Source organism: Ascaphus truei, chromosome 4 (assembly GCF_040206685.1).
Source record: "Ascaphus truei isolate aAscTru1 chromosome 4, aAscTru1.hap1, whole genome shotgun sequence".
Lineage (NCBI taxonomy): Eukaryota > Metazoa > Chordata > Amphibia > Anura > Ascaphidae > Ascaphus > Ascaphus truei.
In genome coordinates, this window is record NC_134486.1 from 355,086,431 (window position 1) to 355,105,951 (window position 19,521).

The 19,521-nt window shown below is 44.2% G+C and overlaps 1 protein-coding gene across 1 annotated transcript; it reads right to left on the bottom strand.

Moving 5' to 3' along the window:
- Positions 1 to 1,473: 1,473 nt before the first annotated feature.
- On the bottom strand, positions 1,474 to 18,875 carry LOC142492154 (maestro heat-like repeat-containing protein family member 2B). Its single transcript, XM_075594836.1, has 13 exons — positions 17,934 to 18,875; positions 15,367 to 15,477; positions 13,973 to 14,109; positions 13,663 to 13,800; positions 13,121 to 13,226; positions 11,671 to 11,814; positions 9,817 to 9,990; positions 9,394 to 9,549; positions 7,023 to 7,118; positions 3,713 to 3,826; positions 2,832 to 2,928; positions 2,046 to 2,111; positions 1,474 to 1,724 (listed from the first exon to the last, which is right to left on the bottom strand). Exons 2-13 carry the CDS (start codon positions 15,448 to 15,450, stop codon positions 1,627 to 1,629), a joined length of 1,410 nt encoding a protein of 469 aa, XP_075450951.1. The 5' UTR covers positions 15,451 to 15,477; positions 17,934 to 18,875; the 3' UTR covers positions 1,474 to 1,626.
- Between the last annotated feature and the right edge of the window lie 646 nt (positions 18,876 to 19,521).

The following is a 19,521-nucleotide window of genomic DNA, read 5'->3' on the forward strand; positions in this document are numbered from 1 at the left end:
CAGAGAGAGAGAGTGAGGTCAGAGAGAGAGAGTGAGGTCAGAGAGAGAGAGAGAGAGAGTGAGGTCAGAGAGAGAGAGAGAGAGAGAGTGAGGTCAGAGAGAGAGAGTGAGGTCAGAGAGAGAGAGAGTGAGGTCAGAGAGAGAGAGTGAGGTCAGAGAGAGAGAGAGAGAGTGAGGTCAGAGAGAGAGAGAGAGTGAGGTCAGAGAGAGAGAGAGAGAGAGAGAGTGAGGTCAGAGAGAGAGAGAGAGAGTGAGGTCAGAGAGAGAGAGTGAGGTCAGAGAGAGAGAGAGAGAGTGAGGTCAGAGAGAGAGAGAGAGTGAGGTCAGAGAGAGAGAGAGTGAGGTCAGAGAGAGAGTGAGGTCAGAGAGAGAGAGTGAGGTCAGAGAGAGAGAGAGTGAGGTCAGAGAGAGAGAGAGAGAGAGAGTGAGGTCAGAGAGAGAGAGAGAGTGAGGTCAGAGAGAGAGAGAGAGAGAGAGAGTGAGGTCAGAGAGAGAGAGAGTGAGGTCAGAGAGAGAGAGAGAGAGAGAGAGAGTGAGGTCAGAGAAAGAGAGAGTGAGGTCAGAGAGAGAGTGAGGTCAGAGAGAGAGAGAGGGAGGTCAGAGAGAGAGAGAGTGAGGTCAGAGAGAGAAAGAGAGAGAGAGTGAGGTCAGAGAGAGAGAGAGGGAGGTCAGAGAGAGAGAGAGGGAGGTCAGAGAGAGAGAGAGGGAGGTCAGAGAGAGTGTGATGTCAGAGAGAGAGAGGTCAGAGAGAGAGAGAGAGTTCTGAGAGAGAGAGAGAGAGAGAGTGAGGTCAGAGAGAGAGAGTGCGGTCAGAGAGAGAGAGTGAGGTCAGAGAGAGTTAGAGTGTGTGAGAGAGACACCAACTGCGCACTGCAACTGTTAGGTATGTATATACACCTTTGTTTTTACTTTGGGCGCCGCGTAAAAATCCTGATCGCCTTGGGGAGCCTTGAACCGAAAAAGTTTGGGAACCACTGCTATATACTATGGGGACACTCACTGGTGGTACTAGGTTGGGCATATTATACTGTGTGGTACAGGGTACTGTTTCTTGTGTGTTCAGTAAAGGTTGTTATTATATACCCGAGTGTGTGTATTACTGGTATTGTTCCTTTGAGGGAGTCTACTCCACCACGTTGGGATCCCTCACAGGTGGAGGCGCTGCACCGAGACGAACGCGATATCACCCCAGGCTCCCAGTGGCGGAGGCTCAGGTCTCCTGGTAGCCAAAAGGTAATAGCAGTACTGGTAATTCCTTCCCAGACACGGGGGAAAGGGGCTACAGAGATAATGGGGAAAGACAGGGTTGCAGACCAATCTGAGACATGCAAAGATACCCACAAAAGGTATTTTTATTTGCTGTATACTTTAACCACTTTTTTTTGCCATTTGCACTTACTTCACTACACCATCTCCTCAATAAGACCTAATCACACCATCCCCTTTTCTTCTCTCATTGGTACAAACACACACTCGTCACGTTCTCCCCCTCCTCTCCCCCTTCATGTAGATGGTAAAATAAATATACGACTGATGCATTTAGATTATTTACATATTTATTGCCATTTTTTGCCCCTTTCCATCCCACTCCTTGTCCTTCAATGTCTCCCATCAGCCGACACTGGATCAGTCCTCCGGCATGGCAAAGGCAAGTAGACTCTTTACCAGCTTTTCTGCCTCACAGCGCATTAGTGGGCTGGAGCTATACATGCCAATGAATACAGCTGCAAAGAGAGGGTGAAAACATGAGTTAATCTGCCATATGCAAAACTGCGCAAATCTAAGGGCTCAAAAGAGTCACATTTGGGATATTGAAAACGCCATGCAAACATTACATTGTAATAATGCATACAGTATGTATGGGAAATTATAAATAAGTGGGAAGGGATAGATAATGATATTAAAGGTTTCTAATGGTTAATAATAAGGTCTTGGGGATTGTAAGAAAAAAAGCCAAAGACAAGGCAGCATTGTGAACATATCTGTACATTCATAGAATTGCAGAAGTCACAGGATTAGGCCTGCAATGTCCACCTTTCACTTACCTCCCCACATATCTTCCAAGTGTATCAGACTGTAATCATCCTCATAGCACACATGCATTATGTTATCTGTAGAGAGAGTTTCACAGACATGTTATGATCCATGCTGATAGACCAGAGAGTTCCCATGTCTACCAAATAACACTTTCACCCTTCTCTCAGCACCAGAGCTGCTTTCTTTATAGCAGGGGTTCTCAACTTCAGCCCTCAAGACCCCCCCAACAGGTCAGGTGTTATGGATATTCCAGCTTCAGCACACGTGGCTCAATCAGTCCTTGCTGCACCACAGGTGGCTCAATCAGTGGCCCAGTCTTTGACTGTGATATCCATAAAAGCTGACTTGTTGGGGGGTTTTGAGGACTGAAGTTGAGATCCCCTGCTTTACAGAGACATCCCACCCTTAAAGATTTTCTTTTCACTCTACAATCCCCTCTAGCAGTGATATCCACTCATGCTCTCTTACAGCTGCTAATGCCCAGTACCATTCTCTGTAGGTTCCCCGTTATCGCTCTCTCTCTTATACTGTAGCACATTTTTTTATTTGCTGTAATACCCACGATCAAACTCAGAGCTCAATTTGCAGCATCCCAAACTCATTATTAGACCATTTGAGCTGCATCGTTGTAAAACTCATTACAATAGCTGTTCTAGTATTGCTCTCTCTCATGCCCCAATAACTCCCCTATACCACCAATCAACACCTCCACCCACTTCCTATGGTCTCATAGCTTCCTGTCCTCCCCTCCTAGCTCCCCCACAGTTCTCCCCTCTCATATAATGGTTTCTCACCGATCAGGTTGACAGCTTGGGTTTGGAAGGGTTCTTTTCCCAGATGGGAGGCCGCCTCTCGCAGAAGCTGGGAGATCAAGTGCGGGCGTTCTGTTATCTGACAACACATCCAAAAAACACCTTCATTTATTCTGGATATCCATATGGACATAGATGATAATGTGCTGGCTGCTAATATATCCAATGCCATGCGAGTGGCAATTAATAAATCCTAATCTGACTCTAGTTTATATTGTACCACACTATCATATCATTTTATGGCAGCTGTTTCCCTTAAGAACAATAATATGTAAGTGTCCAACTTCCCCAACCGTCTGCTCTTCTTCTCTTACATAATATATCTGTCCTTGCTCAGTAGAACCTGTGACTACCACCTTGTCTGCTCCATCCAGTCAGAGAGAATGATGTGCTTTTGTCCCATCAAGCTAAACCCCTTGTATATTCCAGGCCCATCTCTCCAGAGAAGAGCCCCTTGTAACTGTGGCCCTACTCTCTCACTCGGCCTACTGCCTCCAATCAGATTTTTTGCATGTTCTTCAGCTTCCATTCACACTCTCCCGTCCCATGAGTAGATCCTGTGTATGACCCTGACTGTTATTTACAGCAACACTCTGCCTTTCCAGCGCAGGTTTCTTGTCAGATTCTAACTACCCTCTCATGAGCAGCATCTCTTGTACGATCCTGAGCCATCGCATGCATCCACCAATGAGGCATAACCCTTGTATATTCCTATCCCTCCTCACACATTCTGCCTCCTCTGGCAGATCCTTTCACATTACCCTGTCTCCCTCTGCTCAGTGATACCTCAATAAAGAGCTCTTCCACTTAACCCCATGTTGGCCACCTCCCCATGCAACCACATGTCCCTGATGCTTATTTACCAGGGATCCAGTGATATCTGTCAGGCATCCTTGATTACTTCTCATAAGTTTTGTCACTGGAACCTCCAATGGTACGCCACAAAAAGGAAAAAGGCAGCGCAGTGCTGTTGGTACCTGAAAATCCCAACCAAAAACATAGTCATACTATAGTCAGATTATGAGCGCAATACCAATGTGTGTGTACAGACATAATAAGACTTAATGGCAACGTGGAACCGAAGGGTTAATCTGGTGGGTGGTCCCATTCAGAAACATGGACTCCCCTCCCCCCCACAGGTCCATTGCGGCAGACACTGTCCCCGGGACCACAGACTTCTGCTTATCCGTCCACGGTGCTGGGGACAGCAAGTCTGGCTACATCTGTACCTAATGTGCGCTTTATTAGGGCGGCTTAACTCCAGTTCTCAAGACCCCCCACAGGTCATGTTTTAAGGCTATCCCGGCTTCAGCACCGGTGGTGCACTTGAAAACTGAGCCACTGATTTAGCCACCTGTACTGAAGCCAGGATATCCTTAAAACCTGACCTGTTTGGGGGGTCTTGAGGATGTAGTTGAGCCTCCTGCTCCCATACAAATTACTGCACACGTTATACCTTTATCCACTGTATTATACCTACTATACATAAGGTACAATATATATATATAATCCCATAAATCATAGATATTTAGTGCAGTATATATATATTTTTATATATATATATATATATATATATATATATATATATATATATATATATATATTTATATAGTTAACTCTTAGACAGGTCTGCAATCCTGCCTTTCACCATTATCACCCAGCACACAGTGCCTCCACAGCAGCAAGGGATTCTGGGAAATGACATGCAAATGAGCACACCTTTTGCTTCAAAACCATATGACATGGTCCCCTGTAAGGTAATGCTTGCTGCATATCACAGCTTTTGAGCACAGCCTGGGTTAAGGTGCATAGCCAGTAAACCCACCCCCAGACAGCCGTTTCATGGGTCTCATCAGTGTGAGGTCGGTTATACTGGCTTTGCAAAATGAAGCATGGGAAATGTTTCACCATACTTAGCTAAGTAATGGTGGGTAAAAAAAGTGACAAAACACTCCACAGTAAATCATATACAGTAGCAAATGGAAATGTTACTGTGTGCTCATTTTATTTATTTATTTATTTATAAAATATGTTACCAGGAAGTAATACATTGAGAGTTACCGCTCGTTTTCAAGTATGTCCTGGGCATAGAGTTTAGAAAAATAATACATGGTTACGAATACAGTTACTTAAGTGAACAGGGTATACTGTAAATACTGTACAAGACATTGCATGCACAGTTAAAGAAAATATATATTACAGGCGTACAGCATGTAACAGTTACAGACCAGATTAAGACATTTGCATGTCTTAGACAGGTCTGCAACCCTGCCTTTCACCATTATCACCCAGCACACAGTGTTTCCACTGCAGCAAGGGATTCTGGGAAATGACATGCAAATGAGCACACAGTGCCACCTTTTGCTTCAAAACCATATGACATGGCCCCTGTAAGGTAATGCTTGCTCCATACACAGCTTTTGAGCACATCCTGGGTTAAGGTGCATAGCCAGGAAAACCCACCACAGACAGCCGTTTCAAACTCAATGGGTCTCATCAGTGTGAGGTTGGTTATACTGGTTATACATATGTAGCCATGCATAATAATGGACTGCAGACATCTTCCCTGTTGGCAGTAAACCCTGGTAAGTACAGGAATGCCAGCAGTAGTTATGGAGGTTTTCCCTCACACCCTGGTGAGGTGCCCTATGTATGGATGGGAGTGGCTGCATGCTCTGAGTCCCTGGATAGTGACATCAGAGATGTGCCTGCCCCCTGAGGTGTATAAGGCACAACACTGTCAGTTAAGAGTGTTGTAAAAGTGTTTGGCTCCTGTGAAAGGGATTGCAGGACAGCTTTGTGACCCTAGTGCCGTAACTAAGGGCACGAGTTTCCAGATCAAGCCTGTCAAGGCCACACTGCGTCCAGGGACCTGGCGCAGGGGTGATCTCCCTAGGAGGAGAGGGGATCCCACTCCAATAAGGGAGGGCATACCTGGCAAAAGGACAGCACGGAGAAATGTGCGGCTAGAGCTGAAAGCTGCATGGGGCAGTCTACTACATCCAGATCATCAATAAAGATGCCCTTGTTAAAGATACCCCCACTGTGTGAGTGTGAGATTACTCTACAGTGGCAGTCACCACCGAGATGGAGTTCCTCACCAGGACCATCTCCCTGCGGAAGCATAGATCCTGATGAGGTGGAGGCGCTGCACATAATGTAAGTTGGACTCGCACCCACTACCTCAGCTACCTGTTCCTGATGACATCCCCTAATATCATCGTGCGGGAGACTCAGGAGTCCTGTTACTTGCAGGTGCACCACCATACACGATCACATAATGGGGACTGGTTAGACCACACGGGCCAATGTGAGATTGGGTGGGTCAGACAGGAGGGAATACCCGTTACACATATATATATGTAGAGGTATCTGTACCGTGTAGCTGAGCTTAATAATCAAAAACAAATACTCAAAACCGTTCTGTGGCTAATGAAATGCTTTTATTTGTGCGAGCTTTCAAGAGACACTGATCTAATCTTCGGCGATGTTACAAATTAAATCAAAACTTCTCTTGCTTTATCCATTGTAACATCGCTCGAAGAAGAGATCAGTGTGCCTCGAAAGCGAGCACAAATAAAAGCATTTCGTTAGCCACAGATGGTATTGAATATTTGTTTTTGAGATATACAGTATATATCTCGAAGCGACCTTCCTCAGGGCTGTGCTCTCCGCAGACCGAAACGTTGGCTGAGGTGCCTGTATTTTTCTTCAATACAAACTACCATTTGAAAATCATTCTTGGTGTGCTGTCTCCTATTTGCTGGACTCCAATATGGTAATACCACTATATATAGATAGATAGATATTTAGCACAGAGATACATTATAGTGGATCTCATTATAACAGTTAGTTTTCACTTTTGAATGCACAATTTATTACTTATGGAGATATGGGCAGGAATGGGTGCTCCAAAGTCAGTGGAAATTTCCAAAAGATCAAACTAAATAATAAAAAGGACTGGTGGGCGGACTCAGACGTGGAGTGGGTTAACTGAGAGATGCGATATGTGAGTGACCTATTAAACACATAAGTCTCCTGAAGGGGACCAACTATTGTACCTATCAGATACTCTAGTGACCCCTCATTGGAGACAGACAGTGCCAAAATTGTACTCATCTATAATAATCACAAATGAATTGTATTGAACTCTTACCCACTATTTATTACTACCTGTTGACAGAGGTAATTTGCCTCACTCTCCATCACCATCCTGGTTTTGTCACACCCCACAAAGGGAAGGCAGCTGTGCAGCGTTGATGCAGCTGTCTGAAAAATACAACCAAACACTAGTCATGTTCCTGTCACATCCGCTCTTCACCTCAAAGACACAGAATCTAAACATCAACATGTGCAGAACATTACTATGCCTGAACTGTGCCCTGCCTACCAGTGGTGTAACGACTCCCTTCGGAACGCCCCCACCCCTGAGCTAGGGCCCCCAGGATGTGCCCAGTCATCTCAGGCGGTAGCTACCCCACTGCTGCCTACCTTGCTGCCCTACAAACAATAGTCCTGTTCTCTCTATTGATCATTGGAGTTGGTTAGAGAATATTTGGGCATTGATCTTATTTTGAGCCCCCATTCTCTTTGAAAGAAAAACTTTAGACTAGGTACAGTACTGTATGTATAAGCAGAAAATTATTAGGAATACGCAAGTTTCATTACAGTATATGGCAGCATGGAATATCATCACTTATTAAACATGGGTCTACATCTTTACAATTGAGGGGGTGGGATGTATGTCATTCTTTGGTCTGTGGAACCCCCATAATATAGACTGAGTATGACCTGGTGTGTTGCATTCCTGCACAGAAAGGGTTCATGTTCAGTATGAACGGGGGCCGCTATTACAGGTGCTCGTGCATGCACAGTGGTCGCGCATGTGCAGAAGGCTCACAGGAGCCAGTACCAAGTACCAAGTCGCACATGCGCAGGAGAAGCGCGCACCCAATGTATCTGCAGCCTCTGCGGGACTACAGATCCCATGAGGCTTATAGCCAAAGACCCCAGGTGTCCCCAAGTGGCCAATGAGAGGCCAGGATTCCCTAGAGCAGGGAAAGGGATACATTTCGCAGTTGGAGCTTGGAGCAAGAAGGGGAAGGCAGGGTGTAGGGAGCAAGTGGCTTCTGCACCGGGTAAGGTATCCCCAGGTCCCAGGCAGGCCCCAATCACTGTTAGGGTAGTGGGTAGGTACTGTGGAACGGCCCCTAAGGTAGGGACCCTGCCCTTAGGTGTGGGTGAGTGTGTAGTCTTGTCAGTGTCACGGCTGTCAGTGCTGTGTGCGCTGACAAGAAGGCACAGTGTGTGTGTGCAGTGCGGTTGCTGCGGGTACCAGGTTTAGTGCAGTGCGGTTGCTGCAGGTACCAGGTTGAGTGCAGTGGGGTTGCTGCAGGTATTAGGGAGAAGCTAGTGAGAGGGGATCCGGGAGGTGAAATGAGAGGTAGTGTGGGTGCAGGGGGTCAGCGACCCGCCTGCATAGGACAGTTCTACCCCGTAGGCCCCTAGGAGAATCCCTGAAGTCACTGTAGGTTGCAGTGCTGCAGGGAAGCCCTATAGGATAGGAACGCCATTCACCTTACTGTGTAGACAGCTAGGGACGAAGGTGCAGAGTTGCGGTTCTGGCGTGTCGTTTGGGACCAGACGGCTAGACATAGAGACACCTGAGGCAGGCCGCTGATTCGTCTGACCCTTTGCGAAGTTGTTGCCGGTCACCGCCGTGACCGGAAGGTATTATTTACATAAAGTGCACCAACACCAGCCAACAGGCGCTGATCCCGCCTTAGGCGTAACTCTTTAGGGACACTAAGCGAGTGGCTAAAGAATTGAGCCTATACCAATACATTACCGTACACGGCCACGGTGTGGTGCACGCGGTGGCGGGACAGAGACAGTACTCATTAGGAGCGTGGCTGAGCCACTAAGGTTATATGGAGTTATAGTATAAGGTTATATGTTATGCGTTGATTGCTATAATATAGAGTGATAAGGTTACCGTGCATTATTACAGTAAAACTGGTTGCATTCATGTGTGTTGTTGTATTTCTTGCCCAGGGCAATCTCACATCACGGGGATCCTGGGTAAGTGGAGGCGCTGCACTATAAGTGTTACCGCAGGCTCCCAGCTAGCGGAGGCTCAGTTCTCCTGGAGCCACAGGTGCGTGCAGTTACCAGTAGTCTCTTTGGGAGTGTCAGAAAAAGGGCTACATACAGTGTACTGAGGCTTAGAGAGGGATTCTTTGGAAAGGCCAGAGTGCTTTTCACACGGAGGCATAGCTGTATTATTAACCCTCGCTTTGTGCGGTGAGGAAATAAAACACAATCTCCTTTGGGAAACGTCTTCATATCATATCCCTTCTTTCACTGTGCATCTCACTAGCTGGGGAACCCAATCTCTAAGTGAGGGGATGAAACATTGGTGATGGTTGGACACATGTAGACAGATTTGATGTGCCATACATCCCTTCAGCCTTTGTCACCTCTGGGTGGAAGGCTAAACACTTGCTGAAACATATGTCGCTTCTGTGTATGTCCCTGTCCTCACCTCTACAATGACTCTGTCCTTGTCTTGAAGCTGGTACAGTAAATATAAAAGGCTTTTCTCCACGATATTGGAAAATGCTCCTCTTTTGTTTACTTTTGTAGACCGAGCCAACTCCCCCAGCAACTGCACGGCCTGGCATCGCATAGTGGGATCTTCCTTTGGGCAGAAAGCAGAGAAGTGTCACTCAGCTGAGACCTCACATGTCTGTCACTTGCTGTGTGCCCTTCACTAGCGAAGAGCTAACAATCTCCTACCCCAAATAGCTAAGGATCAGTGGCCACCTCATACTGACTCATCTGCACAAATCCCAGTTCTCCTATGGACACTGACAGTTTTCTGTCTCTGTTGGAGAATCGTTACTAATGTAGCATGGCAGGGATCATGTTAAGGAAAGGGTGTTGATATGGGATTGGGATTACTTACATAATCTATATAGGCTTGGCATTGAACCAGGGCATCATGGTATAGGGTCCCCATGCCTTTCTTTTTCAGCAGTTGGGCCATTTTCCCGGCTGTTTTCATCGCTTCCAGACCAATGTCCATGTTATGCAGCCCAGCTTTGATGATGGCCTGCATTTCGTTCTTATACTTTTTTACCTTCACAGAGAAGAGGCACATTGATATCTGAGCTTTCAGAGCTGGGAGGGACAGCGATACAGTGCTCTGAAGCACTAGCAAAGATGGATCAGCAGCAAACCGAAGCAACGTATAGCAATATAAATTCCAGGATACTATTTATAACTGGTGTCTCTATGTCACTATGTAATGGGAGTGAAAAGAAACAATAGGTGGACCATAAAACCCATCTTTTCCTGTCACTGTGTCACTGTGATGGGAGATAAAGATGCAATGGACAATATGTCCCTTTGTGCTTGGGTCACCTTGTGTTCAGAAGAAAAGATAGATGGACTGTAGATTCCTTTAACCTCTGTCTAACCAAAGAGGGTGATTATATGGACCATTGGTTCTTCTGTCATTGTGCCTGTCACCATGCAGTCAGAGGGAACGACTCATGAGCCATAGGTACCTTCTAAATGAGTCTCAAGAAAAAAAGGAAAACCGGCGCCTTACAAGTCCAAATAGATAAATGGAAAGTCCAAACAATACGTGGAAAGTCCCAATAATGTCCTCTTAGGTAAGGGAATTGAAGGTATTGGAATGCAGCTCCCACCGTGCATACGTGGAATATGTGGAGAAAAAACAAACAATATTATGGTGCAGTATGCCAATAAAAATGTAAGCTGACATATGAGCCCAAAACGGATAATGACAGACAAAACAGAACTCTAAAACAGACAAACAAGACAAACAATTGCAAGGCTAGTATGAATTAAAAGCTAATTTAATAAAACAACATAAAATAAAGGGTTCCAGAAGACTACAAGATCGCCAGGTCGAGTGAAATTGGGACCCTACTCACAAGATTCCAGATAAAACGGCAATGGAGGTTAATGCCGGGCTATTAGTTCACTGCGGAGGTAGCCAATGGACCTTCCTGTGATTCCCCACGTCTCTGGGGCGGATGTTGTGTCACTAGAAGTCGGGACTTCCGGGTACAGCGCTCCTTCTATCTCAGACCTGGATAAGCTACGTAACTCACGTCTTCCTTCACCAAAAGACAGCTCTAAAAGATAACTACCAACGCGTTTCATGCGCATGCACATACTTCCTCAGGGGACTAACAGCCCGGCATTAACCATCATTGCCCGTTTTATCTGGAATCTTGTGAGTAGGGTGCCAATTTCACTCAACCTGGACCTGACGATCTTGTAGTCTTCCGGAACCCTTCATTTTATGTTGTTTTATTAAATTAGCTTTTAATTAATACTAGCCTTGCTATTTTTGGTCTTGTTTGTCTGTTTTAGAGTTTTGTTTTGTCTGTCATTATCCGTTTTGGGCTCATATGTCAGCTTGCATTTTTATTGGCATACTGCACCATAATATTGTTTGTTTTTTCTCCACATATTCCACCTATGCACGGTGGGAGCTGCATTCCAATACCTTCAATTCCCTTACCTAAGAGGACATTATTGGGACTTTCCACGTATTGTTTGGACTTTCCATTTATCTATTTGGACTTGTAAGGCGCCGGTTTTCCTTTTTTTCTTGTGTTACCTGTTATCTGATTGCGCAATCAGTATTCACCAGGCGGCCTAGCCTTACCTAATTTAGGGTTTCACATTATTTTTTATTTTAGCGCTGATTATACACTATCTTTTTTTCTTTCTAAATGAGTCTGTTACTATGCTGAGATGGGTGGTAGAGCAGATGTCTCACCTTATCAGGTATGTGGCTGCACACATTCCCAAGGGCTCTTATCCTGAGTATTTCTACGTCTTTTCCTGTTGGTTTCGTTCGCAGCAACATTTTGATAATTAGCTTTTGCTGGGACTTATCCAGGAGCTCTGGATAACACAGGAGCTAAACAAAGAGCATGTTTTATATGTACAGAGAATTCAGTGGAAATCAGTAATGTTAATATGGGATATTGACACAGAAGAGTGCATGTTGAATCCGCTCGTTATTAATACATTATACAGGGGGTTCTGACACATTTTTGAGCAGAGGCACCTCTGAAGAATTATTAAAACTTTGGGACACCCCTTCTCTTCAGACTTCACTTATCCAGTCCTCACTTACACACATATGCACACCCCCCATGCACATACAGTAGCCATCACACTCTCCTCTCCACACAAAACCCTTTCTACTTCCCTTTTTCATCCCACCTTCCAACACACCTGAAACATTGGTCTAGGACATTTGGCTGCAACAGTTTTACCACGGCCAAATCACAGCCGTCACTTAGCTGCTACTCATGTCGCCACAGAGCTGGGCTGAGAGGCAGATCTCAGCCTCTGTGCCAGCCTGAGAGAGGCGGATCGCAGCCTCTGTGCCAGCCTGAGAGAGGCAGATCTCAGCCTCTGTGCCAGCCTGAGAGAGGCGGATCGCAGCCTCTGTGCCGGGCTGAGAGAGGAGAGGTGGATCGCAGCCTCTGTGCCTGGCTGAGAGAGGTGGATTGCCGCCTCTGTGCCAGACTGAGACAGGAGAGGTGGATCTCAGCCTGTGTGCCGGGCTGAGAGAGGAGAGGCAGATGGCAGCCTCTGTGCCCGGGCTGAGAGATAAGAGGTTGATCGCAGCCTCTGTGCCCGGGCTGAGATAGGTGGATTGCAGCCTCTGTGCCCGGGCTGAGAGATGAGAGGCGGATCTCAGCCTCTGTGCCAGCCTGAGAGAGGCGGATCGCAGCCTCTGTGCCGGGCTGAGAGAGGTGGATTGCAGCCTCTGTGCCGGGCTGAGAGAGGAGAGGTGGATCTCAGCCTGTGTGCCGGGCTGAGAGATGAGAGGCAGATGGCAGCCTCTGTGCTCGGGCTGAGAGATGAGAGGCGGATCGCAGCCTCTGTGCCCGGGCTGAGATAGGTGGATTGCAGCCTCTGTGCCCGGGCTGAGAGATGAGAGGCGGATCGCAGCCTCTGTGCCCGGGCTGAGATAGGTGGATTGCAGCCTCTGTGCCTGGGCTGAGAGATGAGAGGCAGATCGAGATGTGCAAATAACAGAGTTATTCCCCTGGGGTCGTGGTACCCATGGCAGACGGTCGCGGCATACCAGATTTCCATGGCACTCTGGGTGAGAATCCCTTCACTATATACAGTATCAATATTGAATACATTCCAATGGGTGCGTACTAATATGTCATATACAGTAACAGACATGCTTGTTTTAAACTCACCTCTGTATAAAATGCCAGTACAGTGGATGACGGTGGGTGATATGGGGGAGGCAGGAGACCCATGATGAACCGGCTCATATGGTACGGCTTCGTCTTGGCAATAACTCTTAAAATAAAAAGTTTTAATGGGTAAAGTGTGGAGAATACAGCCGAGAAATTATATCATTATTGTGCTGGAATAAAGATTCAGACACTTCCTTCTTATACACTTAATATGCGGCAAAGCTTTCTTCTCCATGTTATGGTCCATTGAAATTAGTGGAGGAAAGATCTTCTCTAGCAAGAAGAAAACTGCTACTGAACATATTGAATATTGAATATTGAACTGTAGTCATTGGTAACTTGGTAACCTTCCATATGACTCAAACATCTACCTCTTCCTTCTTCACTGTGACTTCAGTTCCATGACTGATATCTCTTTCCTATCTCTTGCGATAGGAAACTGTGAGAGCCACCTCTAAAACTTGCTTATGCTTGGATAAGTAGCAATACTGACACTTTAGTCTCCCTCCAATGATGTTAGCAGGAGGAAAAAGTCTTACCTTGCCACCAGTATCACAGCATCATGATGGGTTTCTGCCTTTTGGAGATTGCCCCACATATTTCTCTTCTCCAAAATAAGGGCATCCTGCTCTGCCAGTCCCTGCATGAGCAATGTTTTTAATGCACTGGCTGCTGTTCTGCCCAGGGAGAAACACATGAGCAATAATAAGAAACTAATTATGTAGCATATATTTTCCCCACAAAGTTCTGATGCAGTGAGGAATGGGTATAACACTGACTGATTACTGGAATCTATATTCAAATCAATTTGCTGCGAGGCCCTAACATGCCATTCTTATTAGCTCTTACCTTATTGCCGATGCTTCATCTTTCCGGATGTTTCTGGCAATCTGATGGAGCAACATACAGGCTATTTTAGGGAAGATGTCGCTGGTAATTTGCTCTTTGGTCATCGCTTCCAGAATGATCCCTCTGGCTGCTGTTGCCTGTGGGAGACACACAGGATGACACAAAGATCTTCAAGGGTGCAATTGCATGACAGTGACTATGTGTTACAACTTATGCATACAAAGGCAGAGCATTGTCCATGTAGCTCTCCGCGCACACACCAAAGAGAGAAGTGATGCCCTGTGGAGCTGCAAACACAGGGATGTGTTGGATAAGGTCGGTGCATGATGTCAGATTCAAACCCCTAACCTTCCAGCATCTTAATCCCTTCACTGCCAAAAGGGATTGTAGAGCCCATTTTGCCGTTTAAGGGGTTTGTTTACTAAAGTTTTCCGACTGCATAACTGGGACAAACCGTGGTTAAAAACAACATATTTTTCAAGGAAAAAATCCCTTTGCTTTCATTAGGATTCCTTTTCTTTGATAAATATGGTGAAAGGCAGTCATACGGCAGAGCCATTACAAAGAAATTAGTAATATTAGTCATTCATATTAACCACTCCCCTAATCAATATTCACTAAAGTTCATTGATGGGACAAGCTCTCAAAAATAATGAGTCTGTAATGTGTCCAATGTCTCCACAACTGTTAGATTCAGCCAAAAGAGACAAAAGAGACTACGCTTCCTAACCTGGAGTCAGTGTCTCCCTATCCCTGTACCAGTCTTATTTGAGTTCTTTCTCGTCCCAGCGTTCTACTGAAGCACGGTAACATCATTTAGGAGGGGGTCCTCCGAAATTCAAATGAGAAGTTTAACAATCAGTACAATACTAGGGAGAATGGTGTGTGTGTGTGCATGTGCATCATTACCAACATAGTGATATTATAGATAGAATATGTGGTGTATGTGCTTATCTAACGCTCCTACACATGCCACTTATCATGTTACACCATGTATTCAGCAGTAGCACAGCATTATATCAAATAGGCCTTAATAAAGGAGGATTGTATAAGGCTATTAGCAAAGTCTAATTGTCTTAAATAATCAGATCAGTGCAGGAAACTCCTTGTATTGCACAGCAAAAAAAGTATCCTGACGAGAATGGGGAAAAGTCCTTTTAGGAGATTTACGAGTGAGAAAAGGAATCAGCATCTTCCATTGACTTGTATTGGGATGAGGAACCGTTATCAGCGAGTATGTAGTAATCATTTCTCTTTCAGACAAATATCAGAGATTCCCACTAAAATATAGAGGGAGTTAACCAGTATCCCGGGTTGCCTTGCAAGTGCCCTTCCTGCATCCTAGCTGTGCCTGTGTACCCCCATCTCCCCATCATCCTTTGTCCATTCCTTACCAGTCCAGGGTTGACATCTGTACACTGTTTAATTAGAGTTTCAAGTCTCTCCTCATCGTCCGTGTGGTTACTGATGGTCGCCATGATGACAGAAGAAACAATGATATTACCCTGCAGAGGAGAGAAGTGTCAGGGTTTCTTCCACACCTGTGTATTCTGCTAGTAATAATAATAATACTCCTTGGTAATTTAGTTGTACTTCAGAGGCATGCAACCACATCTAGGATGGAATCCTAGGAACACATTTAGGAGGAGATGTATCAACGTCATTTGGAGAACAACTAATGCAAATTGTGTAATTTCAATCATCTCTCTTTGTGTCAGTGTATCAAGATCTCTGTTTCCATGTTTGCACCATGTAGTGTAATATATATATATATCTATATATATATATAGATATATATATATATATATATATCTATATATATATATATATATATATATATATATATAGATATATATATATATATATATATATCTATATCTCAAAAATAAATAGACAATACCATTCTGTGGCTAACGAAAGCTTTCGAGATCTCTCTTCTTCTGGCGATGTTACATTGAATAAAGCAGGCAGGGGTTTACTCAAAAACAGTGCATCTTGGAATGTGACTAGAGCTCATCCCTCCCCCTGTGTAGTGTGTGATTTATGACTTAAGGTGTTAATTTGATAAATAAATCCCTGAATGTGAGGGATGTAAGAGTGTGTGTGTGTGTGTGTAAGTATGTAAATATAAATAAATAAAGAGCCCACAGTGTATTCAGCACTTTATAAAAAGGTGTGTGTGGAGTGGGTGTGTATATCAATGGCGTGACGAAGCACTACGTGCAAATGCGTAGGGGTCACATGAGGCTGCTTCGTGGACATCAAACTATAGAGAGGGATCTGTTTGGGGAAGTGAGGATGCTTGCGGCGTGAGTGAGCAGTGTTGGTCCGGACCATTTACATCTACTGCACCCAGCTGTGTAACCAGAGCTTTCCGACGTTTTCCCTTGATTTTTGGGCAATTGTAAGTATATATATATATATATATATATATATATATATATATATATATATATACACACTATTATTGTAATTATTATTTAGCATTGTAACTTTTGCCAAGCTTTGGTTTTATCTTGTATGTTAACCTTGTATGATATATATATTGCAGAATATTGCAGATTTCTCCGTGGAATTCAGTGGCAGTTTTGGTGAAGAATATTACAACATAACCAACCTTAATACCCAAATGGGGGTAATAAAACCTTATACATCTGTACATCTATAATAAATTTACTTTGGGAGCAATTCCTGCTAAAACACACAGGCCAAGATTCACAAATCTTCACTGGATCAGCTGCTGAGGATCTCCTTGAGGAATATATGCTGGTTTATTAAAGACGGCGAATTTACCACAATATATATATATATACACACAAACCAAAAAACAGTGAGCGCACACTCCTACTGTATAAGCATAAAAATGAGGGCATTTCATAAACATAAGACATATAACTAAATAATAGATACCACTGAAATGGGGATGCAGATTACAAAGAAGTATAAATAAAAACAAAGCAATATTAAAAAGAGAATCACAGAATAATGCTGCATATATAAGGATCATACAATATTCTGCAATATAATGGGATATGTTGTGTGTAGCCCCTATTTGGGACCACTAAGGGGCTAATGGCCCTAATGGGTTAACTGTGTGGACGCCCGCAGCGTAACGCCCCTCTCTCCCATCACATGGTAAAGAGTGACTTGGCAGCAAATAAGCCACGTCCACATTATGTCTGGGGATCAGTGATGTCACCGGCAGGGTATATATACAGTATGAGTGCCCTGAAGGTTCTAGAACTCAGGTCTCTGGGAGTGGCAGTTGGAGGAACCTGACTTTTTCTAATGTAAATATGTCTCAGTGTATAGTTAATGTATAGTGATACAGCCCTATCTATTATTTTATAGTTTGGGAAAGTGTCCCATCCAGTTAGCGTCTGTAGCCATGGTACTACAGAAGGTTACAGGCTCGCAAAGAGGAAGCCTATGTCCTATTGGGATTATCCAAGTACTAGCCCTGGGTCCTAGTTGGATCGGCCCTGCTGAGAGGCCCGACTGTTACCTCAGAAACAGAGTGCCTACGAGTGGCAAACAATACCCGGCACCGGCATACTGATCCCACAGTTCATGATAGTAAGGGTAACCCAAGATGGGCCCAATTGTTACAGAGAGTTACGGACGCTACGCAGAAGATGGCCACTTAAGATGACTGTAACAGCAACAACATTACATACCTCCCGAATGCCTAAAGAGTGGGTGGTAACTAGGGAAGATATCCATAGTATAACATGGTGAAGGTACAAGAAGTGGGTACAACTGTGGGTAATGTCAATGTGTGAGGAGCATTGCAGACACCCAGCCTACCCGGACACAGCACATGACAAGGTATGAAAGACTGAGAAATGCCATGTATATAGTCACCAGATATAAACTCCTTAAGAGCTGGGCAAGAAGGGTTATACATGTGTTATCTGGGGGAACAATGTCATGTGCTAAAACTTTATATCTTTATACTTACTAAAAACGTGAGGTCCGGAGCTGGGATCCCCCCCTCAGTGACACTCCCCCCACGCTCACTATTCTGCACCTGAGAAGAAACACAAAATTATTACAATGATTTCTCGTTCGTGTTTTCCGCCCTTTGCTGGTCTTCTTGCAGTTGCCCTATATGTTTTCGGTAGGTCCCGGTCATAGGTCTGGGGTGGGTATTTCCCCCTAAGTTCCTACACAAGCTCTAATATTGAGTTTTGTTGGGGAGTAGCGCATTAGAAGAAAGTCAAAATAAATATATAAGAACACATATGCCAGCATGTGGAAAAATATTCTAAAAGCAATGACATTTTGTTTCTTTTTCTTTTCTCCTCTCCCAGTCTTATTAGTTGTTTTTTTTTGTATTCTCTCACCCTATCTGTTAATAATAAGGGGAAAAAGAGATTCAGACGTACCTTGTTCTATTACCCAAAGGCCAACACTCAAATGGTATACTGTACAGCAAATATACTTTGATAACAAATAAATAGTAAAGATATTGAAAGCAACAGCTCGACAAACTCAAGCTACAATCCGCTCGCCACCACACGGGACACAAGGTCTGAAGATCTCAGAATTGTACAGTGGTGACTCAGCATTCCATGTGTGACATCACAGTTGCATCATAATTACTGTAGGCCACAGCCAATGGTTGCTGGCTGTGGAGTTCTTGTGTTAAGGGCCCTTAAAGCTGCAGTTCAAACTGCCATTTAAAATATATATATATTTCTCCATTCAATATGGGCATCAATACAATCTGCACACTGACACGTGATTAGCTAAGCTGCAGATCGATCCATCGATCCGTTCTCCTGTAATCGATCGCTGAAGATTCGGCTTGGAGGTTCTCCCCATCACTGTTTCTGCTGCAAAACAGTACCCACAATGTAAAGTTGTGTGTGATGATCATGTGACCAGGCAGTTACTAGATACAATTGGTGCACAATTAGAGAGAGAGAACAGGGCTCAAGAGCCAGAGCCTGTCTCAAAAGGTGAAGGGGATGGGACTTTATAAATGGTTTTTATAGAAACAAAAATGCTTGCAACATTATAATACATTTAAAATGTCTTTTTTTTAATTCTACAAGTATTTTCTCATGGTACAGAACTGATTAAAAATAAAAACACACACATGTAGGATATTGCTTGAACTGCAGCTTTAACAGTGGGACAGTTTTCTTCAGAGACATAGTTGATGTACAGAACAGTTGGACATAATACAGTAAAATACTCCAAAACATTGTATAAAGTCATATATCCAACAACATAAGGTTTTCTATTAAGTAGACCACTATAAACAGGACAGGCGGCTGTTATCTGCAATCAGTGACTGTTAACTCCTTCTCTCCCCAGTTGAATAAATACCTAAAAGTAATTCTTAGCCCTTAAAGTAATGTAACTATACACCAGGCTAAGGTAGGATTGGCAATCTTATCCAAAACTCATGTACAGAAAAAAGAAAAAGAAAACAGCGCAAAAAAACCTCATGGTGTAGTATTACAATTAATTTTTATAAAGTGAAATGGTGATTATTGCACGTACATCAATAAAAGCATAATTCAGCATGACATGTTAGG

Bases quoted from the DNA above. Each gene is read 5' to 3' on its own strand.
- LOC142492154 (XM_075594836.1), bottom strand. From the start codon at position 15,450: ATGGCGACCATCAGTAACCACACGGACGATGAGGAGAGACTTGAAACT. The intron at 13,801-13,972 runs GTAAGAGCTAAT...CTCCCTGGGCAG, and splicing joins GATGAAGCATCGGCAATAAG to AACAGCAGCCAGTGCATTAA. The intron at 2,929-3,712 runs GTAAATAAGCAT...ATGTGTTGTCAG, and splicing joins CAGATATCACTGGATCCCTG to ATAACAGAACGCCCGCACTT.